Here is a 23,778-nt window from a genome sequence, read left to right as displayed (position 1 = left end):
TGGGCATTTTTAAGTAATTGATAAGGCCGGCCATACATGGTGCAAATTTCTTTCCTGCAACCATGGGTTGCAGGAAAGAAATTTGCATGTTTCCCCCGGTCAACACTGACAGGGGAATCCCTCCTGCCGAGCCATTATCTGTTCCTGGTGAGGCGAGAGAAGCCATCCTTGCTTGGAGAAGCCAGTGATTATCTCTAACAATCCGGCAGGCAGGTTGTACCAAGTTGGTGCATTCAGCCTGCCCATTAACAGTTTTTGACTCTCAATCTGTGTATGGCCGGCCTTACTCTGAGTTTGAATGAAATTCAGCCATTGACTGTACATAACATCTGCATGTTCTCTTTGTGGTGGTAGGGTTCCTAAACCCTAGTACACACTGCTAGTGTGGGGTGTGTGTGTGTGTGTGTGTGTGTGTGTGTGTGTGTGTTTGTTTTTTTTTGTTTTTTTTTCCAACCCAGCAAGCTGGACAAACAAAAACCTGGCAACTCAGGTCAGAGCCACTAGTCTAATAATCTGATGTTAGTACAGCAAATTCCCCTGCTGTTCTATTGGGGACAGCCCCCTCCTGCCAGAGCACACCACGAGGCAGCCAGCAGACCTTTTTTGGTCACGACCCTTCGACAGAAGCTGCAGTTGGCCAGGCTGCAGTACACGGGGCCTGAACGTCAGCCGGTTTCTATTGCACTGGCCCATGCAACTCCACATTTGGCCCGTGTGTGTAGATAGAGATGTATACATATTCTTTTTATATACAATTTCAACATATGGACAGGTTAATGGCATTTTGCTCACACTGTGATGCTTTTGTGTAGGCCTGTGGTAGGGACACTAGATTTCAAGCTTTTTTTTGAGGCAGGGACTGTAATTAATGGATGATTATATATTCTGTAACATGCTACCTTTTAAAATTAGGTCCATATAATGTGTGTGTGTGTAATAAAAAAAATAAAAAAATAAAAATAAATATATATATTTTAGAATTGTATCTATAAAGTGGCTTCACACGCTATATAAACTTTTTTTTTTTTTTTTTTTTTTTTTTTTTTTTAATGCATTCCCTGCACTAAGGTAAAATACACCCCATGAACTCCCCCCTAAACACTGCACCCAGCCCATCTGAGCAATGTGCCCTCATGGGTGCCTCTTACAAACACAGTTTGGAGGAAGGAACTGTTCTGTTCAATATAGTTGCACAGAACAGGCAAGTATAACCACCTCCCTTTTTATTTGGGGGGGGGGGGGGGAATGCCTTTTTAATGTACAATGAATTATGTTGCCATTGCTCAGATGCTAGATTTTTCGAGTTTGCAGTAAGCAGTCAAAATTCTTAAAAGTGCATAGGTCAATATAAATTAGATACAAGTAAAGTCATCTCTCAGTGTGCATATTTTTATTTTAGGTGAAATTACAATTGGAAAAAAATCTATTTAAATACTCGCTGCATAGTTAGGACAAATAGCGCTGCTGTTCAGAGACTTATTGCAGTCACACACTCCAAATTATAGCTATTTCCTAAATCATTAGTGCTTTCAGATTCTTCCCCAGTGGGGTGTTTTAGATCCTAATCCATGATTATTATTCATGGCTCTGCTGTAATTCCAGATAGATCAGTCAAATCTGTCAGTGTAATCTGCGAGTTTTATCAGTTAATTGAGACAAGTTGATCCCACTGTCCTGTTATTTGTTTCCCTTTATTGTACAGATAAAGTTCTTTGTCCTTTTTGGTGGAAAGTGTTGTGTCTGCTCTATCTATTTTAGGAGGAGATTTAGAATGCCTGTTTAGCTGTTAAATATAAAGCAGGTAATAGAGCCTTAGGTGACGGTAATCCTAAATTATCTATAGGATGCTGAATATTGATAGCATAATGTCTGCAATACAAGGCTGAGCATAGGCCAGACTGTAAATCTTCTCAACTTTTCTTTACTAGCTCCAATTTTTTATTCCCCCCCCCCCCCAAAAAAGGAAAAGTAATGTGACTTGACTGTTAAAACTATGTGTATATATATGTGTGTGTGTGTGTGTGTGTGTGTGTGTGTGTGTGTGTGTGTATATGTAATAAAACTATATATATATATATATATATATATATATATATATATATATATATATATATATATATATATATATATATATATATATATATATATTTATAAAAAAAATTTTATTCCAGCCCCCCCCCCCCCCCCCCAAAAGGATGTATGCCTTGGTAGTTATCTTTGTACACTCTTTAAGATTTTTTTTTTTTTTTTTTTTTTTTTTTAATTTGTAATGCTAAGTTCCAATTTAGCACTCTGTTCTTTCGCTTATATTTTTACTGCAAACTATGTTGTAGCAGGTAGAGAAAATTGGTGCACACCACGGCACAAGGGTTTTGTTCCTCCTTACTTTGGAACGTCGGAAGTTTTAGCGATGGCTGGCAAGGACACAGGAATTCATACCATTCCCTGCCAGCTCTTTCTCATGAAGCAGAGTACACAATGTTTGTCATATAAACTACAGCAATCCAAAGATTTGTCCTGTCTGCTTGGGAACGTAATATCAATGTATTGCGTGTTTTTTATTACCCTGGTTTTTCAAAGGGTTTTTTTTTTTTTTTTTTTTTACTACTTATAACATTTGTTATTCCACTTTGGTCAAGAGCATCTTTAAGTAGTTCCAGTTATTGCAGGAGGATGTGGGTAAGGTGTTAGTAGTTACAGGTATATAAGAGTGTGTTGCTAAAACTCTTCTAGGCCTCTCAAAGTTGTGTGCAAAATGGCTGGTTAAAGAAAATTAGAGCAAAATTCTGCCCTTAGCAGACAACCAAATTTTAATTTTCTGAGAGCAGTCTAGTTGCTTTGGTCGGCAGTTTTTACAGTATTCTTTTACATCTCAGCCTTACAAGGTCCAAGTATTGCAAAATGCTATATGAATACTACTGACTCGCGGGAACTTAAATCGGTCATATACCATCACTGGTGATGAATGTTATCAGGTGGTACAGTAGATTTTATATTTTTTTGTGACTTCCAATACAGGTTTTTCATCATTGTGCATCAAGCCATATCAGGAGCTCATCTGTCTGTCAAATACCCATGGGTGACTTAACGGCACCTCCAGGGGTCTGATTATTAGGCACTCCAGTGTATGTTGATTAATGTAATGTTATGCACATGGGGGCTAAGAATATGCATGCATCATACATATTGGGGGAAGTACAACTGGGGCTTTTGGTAGATCATAAGCTCAAAAACAGGCAAGCTGCGGTTTCCAAAGTAACCAAAATCCTTTCTTGTATTAAAGTGGAGTTCCACCCAAAAATGCAACTTCCGCTTTAAGGGAAGGTGACCCCCCTGACATGCCACATTTGGCATGTAATTTTTTATTTTTTTTGGGGGGGGTTGTGACACAAGTCACAGGTCCCAGACTATTGCCCGGCCAGTCAGTGCGTGGCACACGCATACGCGGTACATGCCCGGCTGTGAAGCCACAGCCAGGCTCCCACAGTGACAATGCCGGCGCCGCAGAGAGGAGGAGGAGACGAGTGGGGCTTCCTTCTCCCGCATCGCTGAACCCTGGGATGGCTAAGTGTCCAATTATTAAAAGTCAGCTGCAGTAATTGTAGCTTCTGACATATTTTTTTTTTTTATTTTTTTTTATTGCAACTCCGCTTTGAGAGGTATGGACTCCAGAGAGGGATATCATTTTGCCCCTGTACAAATCATTGGTAAGACCTCATCTGGAATATGCAGTTCAGTTTTGGGCACCAGTTCTCAAAAGAACTCGGCTATGAGGAAAGATTAGAGGAACTGAATGTATGCTCTCTTGAGAAGAGGAGATTATAAGGGGGATATGATCAATATGTGCAAATATAGAAATGAGACCACATTGTGAACATGGTGTCAAATTATTCGCTTTATGGTTAACACGGAGGACACGGGGGCACTCTTTACATCTAGAGGAAAAGTGATTTCATCTCCAAATACGGAAAGGTTTCTTCACAGTAAGAGCCGTGAAAATGTGGAATAGACTCCCTCCAGAGGTGGTTCTGGCCAGCTCAGTAGATTGCTTTTAAGGAAATCCTGGATTCTTTTCTAAATGTTCATGATATAATTGGGTACTAATGTTTTATAGGTAAAGTTGATCCAGGGAATATCTGATTTGCCTCTTGGGGTCAGACTTTTTTTTTTTTTTTTCTGCCTCTGGATCAACTGTGGGTATAGTATTTTATATATTTTTTATGGTTGAACTAGATGGGCTTGTACTATGTATGTGAACCCTGTGTGATGTCAACTCTGACGTCTCTTGTATTGTATTGGCTTTATAAAGTGTTTAATAGGCTTGTTTTACCATTGCCATCTTGATGACTACTAGCATAACTGAGGCTTGCCTATGTAGGCTAGCCATAGATGGCTCTTGAATTGTAAAGGATACTTAAATTTCTTTTTATAGCTAGGTTGCCATAACAAGTGCGTCAAAGAATCACAGGAACACCTCTTCATACAGGGATATTTTACTACTATTCGGGTCATTTTCTCGTGTGAGAGAGAGAGCGATAGATCCCCCTGCGAAATACATCTTGTAGTGCAATCTAGTGTGGCTGTTTTGTTCTGTGGGGGATTTTGGGTGTTGCCTTGGGCAGGCTTACTGGATGTGTAACTTGATTTGCTTCATCTTTTATTTTGTCTTGTTTTGGGTGTTGTGTGGTGATGCATTGGTGGATGGTTGTGTTGTATGCATTGGAAATCTATTGTGTGTTTTGGATAGGTGGGCATTTTTGTGTATTGGGGAATGTGATTGATATTTTTTTAATGTGGTTTGTCGCTTTAAATAAAGAATAGAGGTGAAAAGTAATCGATGCTTACAACCAAAAAAAAAAAAAAAATATATATATATATATATATATATATATATATATATATATATATATATATATATATATATATATATATATATATATATATATATATATATATATATATATATATATATTCATATATATATATATATATTCATATATATATATATATATTCATATATATATATATATATATATTCATATATATATATATATATATATTCATATATATATATATATATATATTCATATATATATATATTCATATATATATTCATAATTTTTTTTTTTTTTTTATATATAAGGCATAAGTGGGAGGCTCAGGTTTGGTTCATACAAATGTAGCTTTCAATATCCACAATTATAGGTTGAGATAACTCCTATTGTGAGTGTTAAGCATGGGCTTTTTTTTCTGTGGAAGTGAACAAATGGGTAATAGTGCATAGATTTCACTTTAGATAAACCCTGGTTGTCCATTAAAAAAACCAAAAAAAAAACCCAGTAATGAATAAACTGTCATTTGTTTGTTTTTTGGATCATCTCTTGATATCCCTTGTATATGACGTGCATAATCTCTCAAACTTCAGTTAATTTACATTACCAGAATGTACAGTATCTATCATTGGTGGGCCTTTAGTGATATTTGATGTTTATTTTATTTTTTTGTATCCTGCAGGAAACTTCACAGTGGCATGAAGACATACGGCTGTGAGCTGTGTGGGAAGAGGTTTCTGGACAGTTTGAGGCTTCGAATGCACTTGCTGGCTCATTCAGGTAAGGGCCATCTTGCTTAGACTTGGTTGAAATGTCACACACTATATTACAAGTTCACAAAGCTGATATAACAGTGTTGTAGATTGAGCATAATGATGTCCATAAAAATAATAGCGAGTGCAGGATACAGACAAGCCAAAAGCCATATAACTTGATTGAGGTTAACATCTGCCAGCTGGGCATCAGCAGCCTGTACTCCACCGGAAACCCATACTTCAGTGCCAGATTCATATGGTAAATTGCACTCTAAGTTGAAAATTTGCATGTAGTGGGGCCAATTTTCCACACAACTGTCGATCTTCATGGGTCCAATAATGATTCATGGTTCATGTCCGGTATTTGATTCCAACTTCCTCAGACTGTTAATGTTCCTATCGGTTGACTAGAGTCGTAGCTGATATACTGCCAGCATGACTTAAAAAAAAAAAAAAAAAAAAAGCCAGCTTAAGGGAAAGTTTTTAGAAATGTACAATGCATACCCAGTTGTAGAATTTGGCAAATGGTGCCTTCTCCCTGTTTCCTGTGCATTGGTAAAAGTTTGATTTTTGTAGAACTAGTGCCGTAATTTCCTGTTTTTGCTTTATCGGGTTTACTAGCCACTCAGAGCATGTCCAAGGTCCCACTGCATTTTTGTTTGGTAAGATCTTAGGGTTCAAACATATTTAGTTGAGAATGCAGGAACCTAATAAAAGAATACCATTTTTTATAATATATATATATTATAAAAAATTATATTACACTATATTGCCAAAAGTATTCGGATAAATGTTGAGTTGACCCACCCTTTGCAGCTATAATCGCTTCAACTCTTCTGGGAAGGCCGTCCCACAAGGTTTAGTAGTGTGTCTATGGGGATGTTTGAACATTCTTCCAGAAGCACATTTGTGGTCAGGCACTGATGTTGGCCAAGTAGATTGGGTTCGCAGTCTCTGCTCTAATTCATCCCAAAGGTGTTCTATCTGGTTAAGGTCGGGACTCTGTGCAGGCCAATGAAGTTCCTCCACCCCAAACTCTCTGATCCATGTCTTTATGGACCTTGCTTTGTGCACTGGTCCAAATCATTTGGTGGAGGGGGGGGATTATGATGTGGGGGTGCTTTTCAGGGGTTGAGCTTGGTTCCAGTGAAGGGAACTCTTAAGGTACCAGCATACCAAAACATTTTGGACGATTTCATGCTTCCAACTTTGTAGGAACAGTTTGGGGATGGCCCCTTCCTGTTCAACATGACTGCCCACCAGTGCACAAAGTAAGGTCCATAAATGAGGATGAGTAAGTTTGGGGTGGAGGAACTTGACTGGCCTGCACAGTCCTGACCTCAACTCGATACAACAACTTTGGGATGAATTAGAGCCAGGCTACCTCGTCCAAAACCAGTGCCTGACCTCAGATCCGCTTCTGGAAGAATGGTCACATTCCCATAAACACTCCTAAACCTTGTGGACAACCTTCCCAGAAGAGTTGAAGCTGTTATTGCTGCATGGGTGGGCGTACTCAATATTGAACTCTACAGACTAAGACTGGGATGCTATTAAAGTGGTTGTAAACCCATTAAGAAAAACTGCAAGACAAATGCATAATGAGCTAGTATGCGTAGCATACTAGCTCATTATGAAATGCTCACCTTAGATCAAATCCCCCACAGTAGTCCTGGCACACTGCTGTGCCCGGCGACATGTCTCCTGCAGCTATTTCCGGGTATTGCAAGTGCATGGCAGCCGCCGGTAGCGGCACATAAGCAGAAGCAACGGCACGAATGAGCCATTGCTTCAGTGCCCATGACGTCGGCACATGCTGATACAGGGGATATCTCCTAAACTGTGCAGGTTTAGTAGATATCCCTGGTAGCTACAGGTAAGCCTGTAATAAGTCTTAACTATAGTAAAAAGAGGTTTCTAAGTGTTTACAATTACTTTAAAGTTCACGTAAAGGCAAATGTCCCAACACTTTTGACAATATAGTGTATATAGGTATGAGGAAGGGAGGTAGAGAGGGGGCATGATTAAAACTAAAACTAGCGATGGGCTCAGGCGTGTTTGGGGATCCCGCCAGGAAGCCAACATGGCACTACGCTAATCGCAGGCAGTTGAGACTTTTCCCGATCTGTACAGCTGTGGCTTGGGAAATGTCTCGCTGCCTGTGATTAGCGGTGTGCCGTGTCGGCTTCCTAGTGGGATTGGGCAGGTGGGATCCTGAACATGCCCGAGCCCATTCCTAATTAAAACTTTAAAAGAATTAAGGGCGTGAATAGGGTTTAGAAGGCCAGCATCTTCCTTGTCCTCAAAATAATAGGAGGATAATTAAAAACTAACCATAGAAAGTATTTGGCTACCAAGGTAGTAGTGGATGCTTGGCACATACTTTCGGCAGAGGTAGTAAGTGTATTCAGCCATTTGCTGTCGCTGCTGCCAATCAGTCAGCTAGCTAATCGGGTGAGAGAGGGGGGCTGGGTCAGGGTTCCGTGTCTAAATGGACACAGGGAGCTGTGACTCGGCTCAGGTGCCCCCATAGCAAGCTGCTTGCTGTGGGGGCACTGAACAAGAGGGAGGAGCCAGGAGCACTGAAGAGGGACCCCAGATGAGGAGCATCTGGGCTGCTCTGTTCAAAATCCACTGCAACAGGGCATGCAAGTATAACACGTTCTGTTATTTTTATAGGGAAAAAGGTGACTTTAAAATCCCTTTAAGCAGCAGACCATAAAGTACTGTTACACTGGGTGCTTATAGATGTTAGCATAACCGTTTACATTCACATATATTACAAAATGTGCTCCATATGCTTGTCATTGGACACCAATTTATCAGTCGGCTATAAGCACTGTTAGATACTTTTTGACCATCTCCCACGTGGCTGAGATCCTCCACAAACCTTCAACAAAATTTGTATCTGTCCACAGAAAGTAGATTAGATGGATGTTCACAAACATCTGCAGGATGAAAACTTTGACCCCCATTAGACATCCATAGTTATTTTGTGTGTTTGGGGGTATGTCTTTGCACGCAGTGGATTCTACCCATAAAGGACAAAAGGTAATAGATTACTAGCGGGAAAACTCCAACCTGATCAATAATCCATTGGCCAGTTTCATAAGATAGGGGTCAGCTGAGGTATGTGGTAGACCATAAAGCAGTAAGTATTTTTATAGAGTGCGGCATATCCACAAATCTCGTTCTTTTTTTTTTTTTTTTTTTAAACTTGCAGTGATCTGAATATTTAGAACTGCAACACTGCAGCTATTTTTGAACTGGTGCTGAATACTCGACTGTGTCCTGTGTGTTTTTTTTTTTTTTTTTTGTTTTTTTTTTTTTTTTTATATCTTTTCTTTCCAAGGAGAATTTTAGATATTGTGCTTCCTATTAATTCAGAGGCATGCGGGACACCTCAAAAATCTCATGCAGACATAAACATGTCTACCGTGTTCTAAAACTATTTCAAAATTACCAAAAAAAATAAAAAATTCTGGCAGTCGCCAAGATTCAGTGATTTAAAAAACAAAAAAATCGCGTTTTTCACAGCTTTATCAAATAGTGTTTGTATTTAACAAAACATGTTTAGATTGGGCTATGGTAACTTTTTTTTATTTTTGGCAGAAATAGTTTATTAAGAACCAAAAAACAATACACAGTCAAATCACTTTTCAAAGAGTACTTTTACACTTTACAAAGTGTTTAAATGTTATTTTTGTACAAATTTGTGTTTTTTTTTTTTTGTTTTTTTTCGTTTTTATGTTCTGTTTTTTGTTCTCATTTTTGTCTTGCTTTTATTTCTTTCCTTGCACTCTTTCTGCAGACAGCTTTCTCTCCTTTTTAGTATTTCTTGTTCCTTTTTTTTTTTTTTTTTTTTTTTTTTACGTTGGTGGTTTGGGTTTGTTATTGTGCAGCTGGCAGAGTGCCTGCCCTGGGATTCCGCCAGAACTCTGGTACAGTATGTACAGTGCTCTGAGCCAAGTGTATCATCATGTGAGATTACAGATACATGCTTTCTCTATTTTCTTCCCTGCTCTAATGTAACCAGGGGGTGGAGCAGCGAGTGCATAACCGGGGCACAGATTAAAGTGTCCATTCTGTTCTCAGTTGCACAACACAGGCTTGCACTTCCCTGCTGCAGATGCATACGAATTTACATTGAAGCACCATGGAGAAAAACGATCCCTCTGTTTCTCTCTAACTTGGCTTATTTTACTCATGAATATTTTGTTGACTTTCACATTAAAAAATCACTGTTTTCAGCAAGTTTTGGGCTCAGCGTAGAGAATTTGTATCAATATGTATTGAAGGGAAAGTTTTTTTAGTGTATTTCTGGTGAGCACACATTTAAATTATTGCAGCGTTTACTTTTAAGTCATTTTGATGCAACTTTCATATACTACTTAAAATTCCAAGTTGTTACTGTTTTATGTATTGAGATTTCTAGATTAAAAAGGAACTTCACCCGTTCCCTGTCCGCCATCTTTTCCCTCAGATGAAATGACTTTGGTAATTACTAAGGCAATGAAAGTGATCAAATCGCCTGTGCAAAAGAATGGGAAGCCTGAAAAGATTGTCACCATGTCCTATGTCACCATCTTCTCTGATGTCATCGGCTGGATCTGGAGTTCTTACAGTCGGCCCTCAGATGATGTGAACATGTTGTGACACATGAGGGGACCAGCTGCAAGAATTGGAAAGGCGGCCATGCCACCTGAATGTGCAGTAGAGTAGTACCCTTAGAATTCCTAAGATGCGCTACTGAATACATCCATTTTGGCCTAGATGAGAATCCAGGAAGAGCCGAGAGGTTTCCCTGAAAAAGTAAAAAAAAAAAGTCTGAAACTGAGAGAGGTGGGTAAGAGTTGGGTGACAAAGGGGAAGGGTAAAGGTCCACTTAAACCATAAGAGGTGCCTCCCTGTCTTAAAGTACAGATAGATACACATACATATACGCAGAGAAAGAGAGTGACTATTACCAATAAGTATTGAGAAGCCTGTGTAGGAGTTTGGCTATCCTAAGCTGCACATTAAAGCAAGCCCACTCGTAATGGTGTGTGGCAACCTCAGCCTGGGCCTCCTGCCTGGCCACACACCCGATGTGTTTAACTCCACCCCTTGGAGCTTAATTATGGGGGAATGTCTGCCTTTACACACACATGAACATTAATGGCATCCCAGTCTTAGTCCGTAGGATTCAATATTGAGTTGTCCTACCCTTTGCAACTGCTTCTAAACCTTGTGGACAGCCTTTCCAGAAGAGTTGAAGTGTGTCTATGGGAATGTTTGACCATTCTTCCAAAAGTGCATTTGTGAGGTCAGCCACTGATGTTGGACAAGAGAGCCTGGCTCGCAGTCGCCGAAGGTGTTCTATCAAGTTGAGGTCAGGACTGAGGTGAGGTTGTACAGGCCAGTCAAGTTCCTCCACCTCAAACTCGCTCATCCATTTCTTTATGGACCTTGCTTTATGCACTAGTCTAAATCATTTGATGGTGTGGGGTTGTTTTCACTGCAACTAAGTGGCCAAGCCCAACCCCTGAAAGAACATTAAGGTGTTGGCATACCAAGAGACTTCCCACAAAAATTTAGCCTTCGGTTTGTGCCATTTTTAAGTAGTTTGAAAACCAATCAGCAGCTTTTGTTTTGTATATCTGTAGCATTATAAATTTGTGGCACTGCCAATTAGATTTTCGACCCTAATGTGCTCTAAGGGTGACCGTGTGCAGCTCTGTCCATGTAGGTGATGTACCCAGCTTAAGCTTCTCTTGCAATAATTGGGTGATGTAGGGCCTCCCTAGGGGGATGATGAGGAGCCCTAGTGTACATACACTGCTAGCACTCTTTTATATCGGGTCATGGCAGTACACAGATGCGTTTGAGGGCAGTGTTATGACTTGTTGCCCTTGTTTACAGTGAGATGGCTGCTCATCCATGGCCAAAATAACAATTTGTATCTGAGAGACAGTAGTGAGTTGATCAGAAGTAAGCAAATGACAAGGAGTTGTGTGTGTGTGTTCTTCCAAGCCCAGCTCCTCTACCTCCTCCTCCTTGCTGTTGCTTTTGACCACACACTCTGTTCACTGTTACACTTCCTTGGCACCCATCTACTCCCTAGCATAAAGTCCTGATTGTCGGTGGTGTTCCAGCACAGTGCTGGGTACATTATATTCCTGTATGCGTGGAATGACACATGTACATTTTTTTGTGTATTACGCACTAACCTCTCACAAGACCATTTTGAATAGGCTTTAGCTACTTCCTTGCCAGGCTGAGAGAACAGGAAAAAGAATACAGTCTCTACTGCCCGACCAGGTGGAGGGAAGGGTTTATAGTTTATGGTGGGTTTTTATCGCAGAAGTTTTGTTGGCCATATTGTTGCCAATGACTAAAACATTAAGTTAACTTCAATTTAATATCAGATGACTGCTTTTGAGAGATTTTATTGCATAGTCCAAATTACATGTATTACTACTCAAAGCACACCCAATCAGAGCAATCGGTTATTAAAAAACATGTAGCAAGTTACATAAAACTATCAGAAATGATGCCATATCTCAGTGTTGTATATTATTGTAAAAAAAATATATACTTTATTCTGCAACTTACAATGTCTGCATTGACAGAGTGACAGGAAGACCGCAGGTATGGCATACAGTTGAGCCCTTCTTTAGGCTGCTGATGTCTTGTATGGTAATGGGGAAATGTGATCTGTGCCAGTGAGCATGAGTTGGATAAACTTGGTAAGTATCCAGGTGGTGCACATATGTTGACTCTTAGGCTTAGGGAACCTGCCTTTTTAAAGGGCTACAAGACCGAGCATGCCAAGGTAGGGTATGCATGAGATGTCCCTTAAAGTGGTTCTAAATGCATTCTATTCTTTAAGGTAAAAAACCTTCTTAAGCAGCTCCCCCAGAGCCCCCACTTACCTGAGCCCTAACTGGATCCAGCGAAGTGCATGAGAGTGGTGGCATCACCAGTGGACACAGCACTTCCCTTCTCACTGGGGGGCAGGAGCGATTGGTGTGAGGTTCGGTCTGGGAGGGCTATTTGAAATCGGCAGCTATAGTTAGACAGGATGGCAGTGCCTGAAGAGGTGGTGCTGGGATCATGGGTCAGTGAGGAAGTTCTGGAAAAGTGTGAGCTGTGTCGCCCTATTTTTCAAGTATTGGGATTGTGAGTCCCTGTCTGTAATGGGCCTTAACTACTAAAATTGCAACAAGGTGGCAGAGCTGGAATTCTGCAAGTGAGAGCTGGAGGAAGCAGAGAAGTGTATAGGAGTGTCTGAGAAGTCAAGTGGGTATCCCCTAATTCCCCTAACCCCTTCCAAGTTTATCACCCTCAATAAAACAAAGTCACGGACTGTTCTCTGACTCTGAAGTGCCTGTAAAAATTTGGTGTGGGCCTGGGGCCGTGCAGGGTGGGTGATTCCGGTTACTTGCAGCCCTACAAAAGAGTGTGTTACAAAAATAAAATAGAATTATTTTAACCTGTTCCCACCTGCGCTATAGCCGAATGACGGCTACAGCACGGACCTACATTGCCAAGAGGCTATCAATAGGCGTCCTCCCCTTTGCACACCCCCCCCCCCGTGCACCCTGTGATCAAGTCAATGAGACTCAGGTGATCACAGATCGGAGTAAGGGGCTGGACCCTTACCACATGATCAGCTGTCAACCAATGACAGCTGATCATTGATCATGTGATGTAAACAGAAGATCGGTAATTGTTTTTCTTTTTTCTTTTTTTCCTCACGCTGACAACGTGAGGAGAAGAAAAAAGCCGATCACCAGCTTCTGTGTTCCGGTTCCGAAGAGGCACAGCCTACACTGTGCCCACACGGTGCATATTAGTGCCACCTATCAATGCCCACCAGTGGTGCCAATCAATGCTTCATCAGTGCCACCTAACAGTGATGCCTCAGCGGGGCCCGCTGGTGATGCCTCAGCGGCGTACATTAATGGAGTAAAATTACCTGTTTGCAAAATGTTATAATAAAATTTAAAACTGGATTTTTAGTCAAAATTTTGTTTTTTCTCTTAACAAAAAATAAAAACCCCAGAGGGGATCAAATGCCACCAAAAAGCTCTATTTGTGGGGGAAAAAAAATAATTTCATGTGAGTACAGTGTAGCATGACCGCGCAGTTGTCATTCAAAGTGCAGGAGGGGGGTTTAGGTGCCTAGTAAGCAAGTGGTTAATATTCTAGGCACCACCAGTAAAGGAGTAATCCGTCTAGCTTATATAAGTGATATCTGTAGGACGGCAATCTGTTGCTGTCATTTTTGTCCTGACTTTTTTATCAATGTGTCCAGCAATGTTTCAGTAACCTCAAACCCAGCCAGTGTCTATTAGGTGTGTAAATAAATCTATACCGTTGGGTATGTGTATAGTTTTATACGGAGCATAAATGTTGATGGAAGTGCTTGCTGTTTGTACACAGCCCTAGGCCAGAGCCTGGCCCTCAGCCGGCACCCCCAGCCTTTTCCCAGAGTGATGTCATGGGCGCGCTGGCAGGTCTCGATGTTCTGCCAGCATTCCACAGCGTTTATGATCACTCGCAGATGTGAATCCAAGAACACACTGTACCCAGAGACGAAATTAATGCAGGCTTGAGTGCTGTCCAACCCTGATACAGAGGAGGGACTCTCTGGAGGAGGAGGGGGTGACAGCGCAAACTATTTAATGCTGTTTATAAATTATACACCGCCTGATGAAAAATACATCCCCCCCTCCCTTCCTCCTCTCTGCCTTTATTTTATCTGTGCCCTGACAGCCGGAGTGAGGCTCGGTGTGGTTTGAGCTCCTGTTTTGGCAGATCTTGTAGAAGACATATTTCATAAACTAAAACGGGGGGGGGGGGGGGGCAATGATTTTAACCTGCTGAAAGGTGGGGGGGGGCAGGACTGGGGGTCTCGGCACCTCACCACCGCTACCTATTTTCTGTTCTATGCTAGACTTGTCCTTGCGACTCGGTCTCCCTGTCTTTGTTATTTCCCTGTCTCTTGTATTTGTAGTGACTATTGATCTTTAATGGGCTACAAACTTTGTATTTTTCACTGCACACGTCAAGGTCTTATAAGTGGGGGGGGGGGTGAATAAGAGCGAGGGGGTGTTAGTCTTGATGTTGCTTTTCTTATTCAGTCTCTGCTTTTCTTTGTTCTCGTTCTTTTTCTCTATATTTTTTTTTCTTTTTAACCCTACTTTATGGCATAGTTGAGGTTCAGCAAACTGTGGTCAACTTCAGCTCCGAGTCATTGTTAAACTCACATTGTGCTGAAATTTGCAATTCAGCACTAGTGAAGCCGGATGCTTATTGTGACATTCAGTATTCATATGTAGATTCCATATGAGATACAGGGGTCCTGTATGTGCTGATGATCAGCTGTTCATTGTTAAAGGGACACTCCGATCAAAAGTGGAAAATGAAACCTTGAGATGTATACAAGGGAGTACAGTCTACCCAATGACTACTTAATCGATTCATTCAAGCATTTTTGTATTGTACTATTTACACCCCCTACCTTTTCGAGACCTGAGAACCCTAACAGAAGAGTTTTCTTAAAGCAGAGTTCCAGCATGGGTTTTTTTTTTGTTTGTTTTTTTACCACCCCCATGTTTGCACCTAATCCTATATCAAGTAATACTACATATTCCCATCGCACACATTCCTGATATAAGCTCTCAAGGTTTGGGTGCTGCAGCAACAACGAGCTGAATACTAGTTCAAGTCACAACATAGATATTTGCTGGCACACCAAGGATCGGCACAAAGTGGCGTCCAAACGGGTAGTTTATTGCATGATCACAACACAAGAAAGGTGCAACATTTTGGAGTCACGCTGGACCCCTTCATCACATGCCTGACGAAGGAGTCCTGCATGACTCTGAAATGTTGCACCTTTCTTGTGGCGTTATCATGCAATAAACTACCCGTTTAGACGCCACTTTGTGCCAATCCTTGGGGTGGGCAGCAGGAGTGTTTCCCCGCATCAACATTGTGTTGATGGGGAATCCAAATACATTTTCTTTCCTGCAACCACAAATTTGCTTTGTGTATGGCCGACTAACCTGTAAACTTTTAGCCGTGTTTTTTTATTTTTTTTATTGTTCTTTCTTTTCTTTCTTTCTTCCTTTCTTCCTTTCTTCCTTTCTTCCTTTCTTCCTTTCTTTCTTTCTTTCTTTCTTCCTCCTCCTTCTCCCTTTCTTCTTCTTCCTTCTTCTTCTTCCTTTCTTCTTCCTTCTTCCTTCTTTTTATCTATCGAAAAACCAACAAAAGTTTTTTGGGGGCTGAAGTTGTTCTTTGTATAAAAATGTATCACCACTATAATCACCCTTTCAATGTATAGGAACTTCTTTATATGTACATTTATTTGTTTTACATGTATTTTGAAAGCTTTATCATTCATCCTCGTGGGGAAGGTGTGTTTTCTAAAAATTGCATCCAAAATGCAGCATGCAGGATATACCTTATGCCTTATTGTACTTCTAAATGTTCTACAGCGTGTGATCTAGCTTCATAGTCCAGTTCCTAGTGAATAAAGAGCTAATGCTGTTCATTGATGCAACTCATCCAAGTGTCCCAGGCACTATTCTTCCTAGTGTATAGTGTATCCATCATTGGAAAACATCTGTAGATTTTCCTGCAAAATCTATATATGGTAACCAAGTTTGGTCTTTCCATTGAAGAGGAAGAACGGTTTTCTTAACTGAAAATCTTCAATGGCAAGCAGCACCAGGAGGGATACTCGGAATGCCTTTGCTGACCACCTGTCCAGAATGCTACTTTCCTTGCTGTCTCTGGTTTCATATTTTGAATCACTGGCTTGTAACAAGGGTGCAAAACGAAGTTCAAGCTGCCCCTTCTCTAGCCCACTGGATGAACATAGTAGCCAGGCAACTAGTATGTTCACATCGGCAGTTGCTGTTATCCTCGGTACAGTTTTCCCCTTTCCCTAGGGAAAGGGATTGGTGCAGCTGAAAATTTCCATATGCCAAAATCCATATTTGTGAATAGCGGTTAAAGCAGACCCTAACCGATAACAAATTGATAAAAAAACAAAAATGTTCTTTAGCAAGGAACATTCATTTCACATTAATAATTAAAAAAAGTTTGTGCTGTAACTTGTCTCCAGCATTGTTCCTGCTTCTTCTTGCTAGAGGCTGCCACCATGAAATGTTCTAGCAGGACTTAATTTTCAGACTATATCACCACTTTAGAGTGGTTCTGAAGGCAGGAGGTTTGTTTTTCCTATTTTTAATTTTTTTTTTTTTTTTTATACCATTTTTTTTAATGCATTAGGCTAAAAAACCCTAGGTGCTGCTCCCCGCCCCCAAGCCCCCCTTTATACTCACCTGAGCCCTATCTCTATGTGCATGAAAGCAACATCTCTCCTGGATCTCTCCCCCCCCCCCCTCCCATTGACTCACAGTAGCGGGAGCTAATGGCTCCAACTGCTGTCAATTACCGCCAGTGAGCCAATGAGGTGAGAGCGGGTGGTGGGGCCAGGCCGCGCTGTGAATGAATGGACAATATCATTCAGAAGTGTGGCTCAGGAGCAAGTGTTCCCATAGCAAGAGGCTTGCTATTGGGGGTATTTCACAAAGGCTTGAACCGCTGGCAGTGGTCCCAAAAAGGATTGGAGCTGCTGTGCCAAACCATTGCACAGAGCAGGTAAGTTATTAAAAAAAAAAAAAATGAAAAAAAAAATCAACCTTTAGAATCCTTAAAGAGGAAGTAAATCCCAAAAATAAAAATACACCCTGCAAGGCAAAGGCATAATGAGCTTGTCTGCATGGCATACTAGCTCATTATGAATAATTTACCTGAGATGGAAGCCCTCGAAGCGACCCTCGATCTCCGATGCCACCATCTATCCCGGAGTGACTTCTGGGTACTGCGGCTCCGGCGCTGAGACTGTCCGGAGCCACGATGACGTCACTCCCGCGCATGCGTGCCGGAGGCCGCCACTAACGGTGTGATCGCCCTTAACAGCAGCATGCTCAGTGCGTGTCGCTGTCTACGGCACATGCGCAGTAGACACCGGTGCCTGTCTTTTGCAAATATCTCCTAACCCGTGTAGGTTTAGGAGATATTTCTTGCTAGGCTTACCTGTAGGTAAAAGTGGTCTGTAAAGGGTTTACAACCACTTTAAGTACATTTCCAATGGGGTCTCTGTGTCCAGGTGGCAGACATAAGAGTACCCAATGTCAATGTTGGGTTTGGGGAGAGCAATTTTAAAAGTGATTTGCGATGGCCAAACATTGCATGAAAAATTTGAAATCGCAGTACCTGACAAGCGTGAAGCTGTCCACAAAACGGCGGTTGAGGGTATGTTGGTGAGTATTGTCGACCATCGTTGAGTTTTCCATTTAGAAATGTGAGGATTCATTATTTCACCAATTTGATCTTAACGTAATATGTCTAGTCTAATATCTTGCCAATTAATAACCCTTCACCCTTTTTTTTTATTTTTTTTTAACCAGTTTTGATCAGTCCAGAAAGTTTCAGGGCATACCGAGGCTTCTGCCAATGCCATCCTGTTCAACAGGTAGCAGTAGAAGGGGTTAACCCACCCAGAGTCCTAGGTATGGCAAAAGCATCTCCACTACTAATGTTTATCGCATGCCCAACAGGCAGCTAGGTTTAAAGCTCTGCGTTGTTGCTAAGTAGCAGCTCTTCTCCCCCCCCTTCTCCTCCCTCCCGTACTGTAATGGGCTTATTTTGTATTCCATACAGCTCTGGGTCTTATTTTTGTATGCAAGACAAAGTGTTTTGATGGCGGATGGAAGCAGCCTGTGTCTAGAGGCTGTTTGGAGTTTTTATGCTATGTACAGTACACACTGTGCTTTTTGAGCAGAACACAGACTGTTCAATCCTGCATTGTTTCCTCTTCTTGCACTGAGAACATCCAGCGGTTAGGACTGCTCTGTCCTGAAATAGTACAGTATCAGTGCTTGTTTTATATTCACAAACACAGCCTTGCATCCATCCCCTGCATATTTACGAAGGAAAACTTACAGCCGATGGCTATTTAACAGAAGGGGCTTAACGAGTGCCACCAAATATTTCTTAATGCGGAGCACAAGTTGAAGCTTTTGCATTCAGCTGGTGACTATAGAGCCTCTACTTTTCATGCTGATCAAGACCCTGATAATCCAACATTAGTTATATAATATAACGATCAATAATTCCTTATCAGTGAGCATCGCTCTTCAAACAATGTAGGACTGTATTGTTCATTAGGGATCTCGTAACTTCTACAGATCCATTATCTTTAGGTGGCCATACACAAAAAGAAGTCATTCATTCTGGGTCAACTAGATGGTTTATATTACTTTTTATTGTAAGTGAGTTGTTCGTACATTCGACTATTTATATTGGCACACACAGATGTTAACACTTGAGTCCCCCCCCCCCCCCACTGTCTGAACACACCGTCAATGTTCTGGCTCATGAATCAAATATTGTCAGCGGATATTATTCCGCTCTGTCCAAGTCTGATAAAGGAGAGAATCTCCGACTTGTTTGCGAGACTCGTCACATGATTCCTCTGATCATTTTATTTTGCACATATGCTCACTCGTCCTAAGTTATCAGAATAGCTCAATATGCCAATCCGTGTTGTGTGTGTGTGTGTGTGTGTGTTGTGTTTTTTTTTATTTATTTTTTTATGCAACTGAACGATGGACATAGCATATAATAGCTCTAGGATTCACGTGGACCTTGTATAACAAATCGGTTGAATGCAAATAAAAACACTAGGCTCGTTCAACCAAGCTTTGGTCTCTTAAGAGCGATCTGCATTGAGTTCACTTTCCAGACTGCCCTCCTCACAATTTACCTTCACCCCTTGAAACCAACAGTAGCATTACACACAGTTGCAGGGCACTTGCAGATTTGCCCCTTTCCTTTCAATTAGTCACATTTGGAGGGCACTATGCTCGGCCGACAGTATAGGGATAAAATTCCTGGCATGAGTAAAACCCCCACGGCCGAGGCATATGTACACCTACAACTGCTGCCCCTGGAACGAAGGGGGGGGGGGCAGCTAGGGGGTGGTAAAATGTACCTTGAGTAGGGTTTTACTGCCCCTCAACCACTAGTGTGAAGAAGCCCTTAAAATGAGTTTTTTTTTTTTTTTTATACAACATATATTTGAGGACATATGCCTAAGGGAGGGTGAATTCTTTGGGCTGCCTTGTGGGATACTGGAAAGGCTCAGGATCCCAAGTTCCACAAGCATGTGCTCTTGTACAGTGAAGAGATTTGGGATCCTGGATCCTACATTGAGTCCAGTGAGATCACTGGCACTTACAGGGTGCAACTGGAAGTCCTTTTCTGTAGAGTTTTAAAATATTTCTTCAAAATTGTTTTAGGCTTTTAACTGAGCTTTTTATATCCAGAGGGATCATGGTTTTAACGTGAACCTACAATGCTTGGGCTCTGAGCGGCCATTCACCATGCTTGACCACCATTACATGGGGTGGGAGACCAGTTATTAGCTTTGTGTAAACAGTGACAGAGCTTCTGGAGAGCCCTTAACTCGAGACCTTAGCTAGCCAAACAGGCCGTTGTCTTGATGGCAGCAAATTATTTTGGTAGTCTACCTCCTATCCTCCTATATTCTCTATGCTATATCAGTGGGATAGAAGGTGGGCAATCAAGAGAACTCTGCAGGGTGCCCTGAATAGGGATAGTGACAGGCTCTCTTTTAAGTAATAAGCCATATTTGTGTCCTTCATGTATGCATATCATGTGACCACATACTTAGAGGGAAACGAAAGGAAGCCTGTTGGCAAAGTTTCCATCCTAGCCTAGAAGACTATGGATCCTTGATTTGATATGCAGCTGATATTTTATAGCCCATAGATAATCCTAACGCCATCTGAATCTGTCATTTACAAGTATCCAATCTGAGAGATCAAATGTCGTGTCCTCACCTGTTACCCAATACTGAGGATTTGGACATGTTTTGATTGCCTGTAGGAAATAAAAGTTGGCCAGAGGACTATACAACACAAGCAATGGGCTCTACAGTTTCAGAAAATTCAAATTCATTTCAGCAAAAACAATTATGAGTGAACAAGTTGGGGTACATTTTTGTATCATTGTATGGGTCGCACAATTTTAGGGCGACAAATTATATATATGTATGTATGTATGTATGTATATGTGTATGTATGATTTCAATAATATATTTTTTTTATTCTGTAGATTTGATTTATACTGTGATTGTCCATTAATGTACATTGCCATTTGTAATGATCCCATTTCTCAAAAGCGATTGTCTAGGAGTTGCAAAAATATTTTGGCTGATCTCTCGCATTTTATTGAGCAATAGCAATTGTTTTTTGACTAGATTGATACAACCCACTACGGTTTCCTTTAAATCATAGGTTTGGCCAACCATTCATTTTTTTTCTATTTACTTTGTCTTGGAATATCTCTATATGGGGTTACTAGATTAATAGGAAAAGGGTCTGGAATGGACTAAATTGCATTTTTATACATTATGGTCAAATGTAACCAAAGGGTGCATTTGTAAATCGCCATAGAAATACATGTTTAACATAACCAAATATTTTGACGTGTCTGAAAATTGGTGTATATGGTATTAATAATTGCAGCAAATGAGCAGCCTCATTAGAGAGATAATGATTTGTAATAGTCATTCATGTGATCATTATTGGGGGATGTGTGCCAGCAGTGAAAGGTGGGTTTTCATTTTATCAATAGTTTGCATTGTATAGAGGAGAGGCAGGCTGGATAAATGTAGGGTCATTCATTGGTCTACTCACAATACCCAGCTTTATACCTACCTATAATGCCTAGGCGCTTGGTCATATGATCTCTGCTGTAAATGAGAATCTGCCAATCAGGGATTACATGACCAGGTTTCCTTCCCCTTTTTTTAAAAAAATTTTTAAATTTTATTTTTTATGCTTGCCGGAAAGACTGACCTAGCGTTAAGTTACTAGTACAAGTTTAGTCCGCTTTAGGAGCTTACTGGTCACATAGAATATGCTTAAACACACGTTGCATTTATCGTCTTAATCCCAAAGCATGCATTTCATACAATACAAAGTTATTACTTCAAGGGGTTGGACAGTCTGTAACAAAGCTATAAAAGTAAAACCACAGCGGAGCCAAAACCTGCAAAAACAAAGTAGATTTAACTTTAACATAATCTGTGTAGTCGCTGCTTACAAATCAGCAAAGTTTATTGTACTCTGCTGAAGCATAAAATCAGTACCAGTTCTCTCGTCTATTCCAACGATAAATGAGAAGTCTGCAGTTGCTGTAACAATCAGCAAGCAGCTGAATCTACCATGACTGTCCTTGCCGCGACACATTTACAGTGACTGTAGGGAAATGGGAATGGCTCTTAAAGTATACCTTTTTATGAAAATCACATATCGCACATCAGTAAGTAACGTGTCCCCATTACAAAAGCATCATTGCTGCTCCCAAATCTAATGCAGGTTGGTGTCGGCAGAAGCACCCATGGCTTAAATGTTGGCCAACTAGAAATTTGAACTGTGAATGGAGAACTATAGCTCCACATGACCTAAAGCCTAGGCTAAACTCAGAAGATCTTTTGGCCTACAAGTGCACCATGAGTGTTTCATGTCATTAGATAGTCTTGTTTTCAGATAGACATGATAGGAGCCTGTAGATCTTATGACCAAATATGGCCGCCTGCATAAATATAAAAATAGCTGCAAATTGAATACATAGAATGGGCACATAGCATGGTTACTTTCATTAAACTAATCTATTTCATGTGTATATTCTAAAGCAGCCTTTTTCAATCAGGGTGCCTTGGCTAAATGCCTAATAAGCGCCCACAATTTGTATACAAGCTGGTGTGTGGATGAAGGCTGCCTTTTAGTTGCACAAAGCCACAGGTTTTCATTGTGCACCATTAGAACCTGGTAGCTGCCAGCGTCCTAACTGTCAATGATGTCATCAGTTGATAAGCATATTAGTCGCCTGCATAGCATCCTTTGCAGAACAAAAAAAAGGAAATCCCATACATAAATTTGTACAAATCAAGAGTCAAACCTGTACAGTCATCCCCAGGATAATAAAGAATCAAAAATATGGCCAACGGCCCTCTAGGGGTTTTTCCACAAAACCTGTATAATAACATGGCCATAGTTCTTAATTGAGACTTGGCCAGAAGGTTTCTGCAGAATTGCTAGTATCTCCCAAGCTACAAGTCTATGCACTCAGAAAGCCATAGTCTGACCAAAGCTCCCTTTTTCGGAAATAAATTGTCATAGTGTCCATAATTGTGTGAACCCTTTCCATCTTTCCATGGTGACCTAAATATAAAGAAAATGAATGCAGTTTTTTTCTTAAATATTTTAATGCGACACCAAGCTAGATCCTCTGTACACCCCAAGGGCAGGATAGCTCCTCAAGAGGCGGGAGGGATAGTATTTCACCCGAGGGTTGAGCTTATGGCTAAAATGAGGGCACCAAGAAAGGATATTGGATGCAAGGCGGTTAAGGAGGTGAGGGATCCAAGATACCGCAGCAGATCACGTAAGCCTAGGACACACTAGTAGTAGTGTTTTTCTATTTTTTTTTTTTTTTTTTTCAGCAGGGCTGAATGAAAAAAAAACCGACAGCTTAGAATGAGTTGCTGTACTATCTTACGCTAGCACAGAGATCTCCCCTGCTGTTCTGTGTTCTAACAGGGAGAGCCCATCAGAGCACTCTGGTCAGTGCCATTGGCTGAGATCGCTGGTCGGTAGATCTTTCTCGATCATGCTCCTTCGACAAAGGCTGCACAGCTTCTGTCAGACCGACTCCACTACAAACAGGCCGAATGTCAGCCGGTTTCTATTGAACTGGCTGATGCCATCCGACATTCGACCCATGTGTACTAGTCTTTTCAAGCTCTACAGATCAATGTGCAGCTTCAGTGTCAGCCTTTTAAGTTGACCCAGCAACACTGTAAGCACCTTCACAAGTTTCAGTGCATCGTCCAAGTGAGTCACCAGGCCTTTCTGAGAGACCAGCCTCCTTCCTGGCTCTCTCCAGCAAGGGACCCTCCCCTAGGTCTCCTCCCTGGCACAGATTCCTCCAGACCAGGCAAGACTAATTTAGGACCACTTCAGCACACGTTGGGCTCCAAACCAGACTATTACAGACTATTAGGCCGAAGAGCAGAGCTCTATCCAGCAGCACCCCCT

At 41.1% G+C, this 23,778-nt stretch overlaps 1 protein-coding gene across 1 annotated transcript in view; it reads left to right on the top strand.

Annotated features, from left to right (window-relative positions):
- ZBTB16 (zinc finger and BTB domain containing 16) overlaps positions 1-23,778 on the top strand; it is a 184,532-nt gene that overhangs the window by 90,296 nt on the left and 70,458 nt on the right. The window contains exon 3 of the mRNA XM_077458142.1: positions 5,515-5,612. Coding sequence (XP_077314268.1) covers positions 5,515-5,612 — 98 coding nt within the window. The remainder of the gene's footprint in view (positions 1-5,514; positions 5,613-23,778) is intronic.

This window comes from Lithobates pipiens, unplaced genomic scaffold, assembly GCF_037356315.1.
Source record: "Lithobates pipiens isolate NorthernLeopardFrog02 unplaced genomic scaffold, aLitPip1_a1.2 Scaffold_27, whole genome shotgun sequence".
In the NCBI taxonomy this organism is placed as follows: Eukaryota; Metazoa; Chordata; class Amphibia; order Anura; family Ranidae; genus Lithobates; species Lithobates pipiens.
Note: the sequence above shows the minus strand (reverse complement) of the source record. Positions and strands in the feature narration are given on the sequence as shown.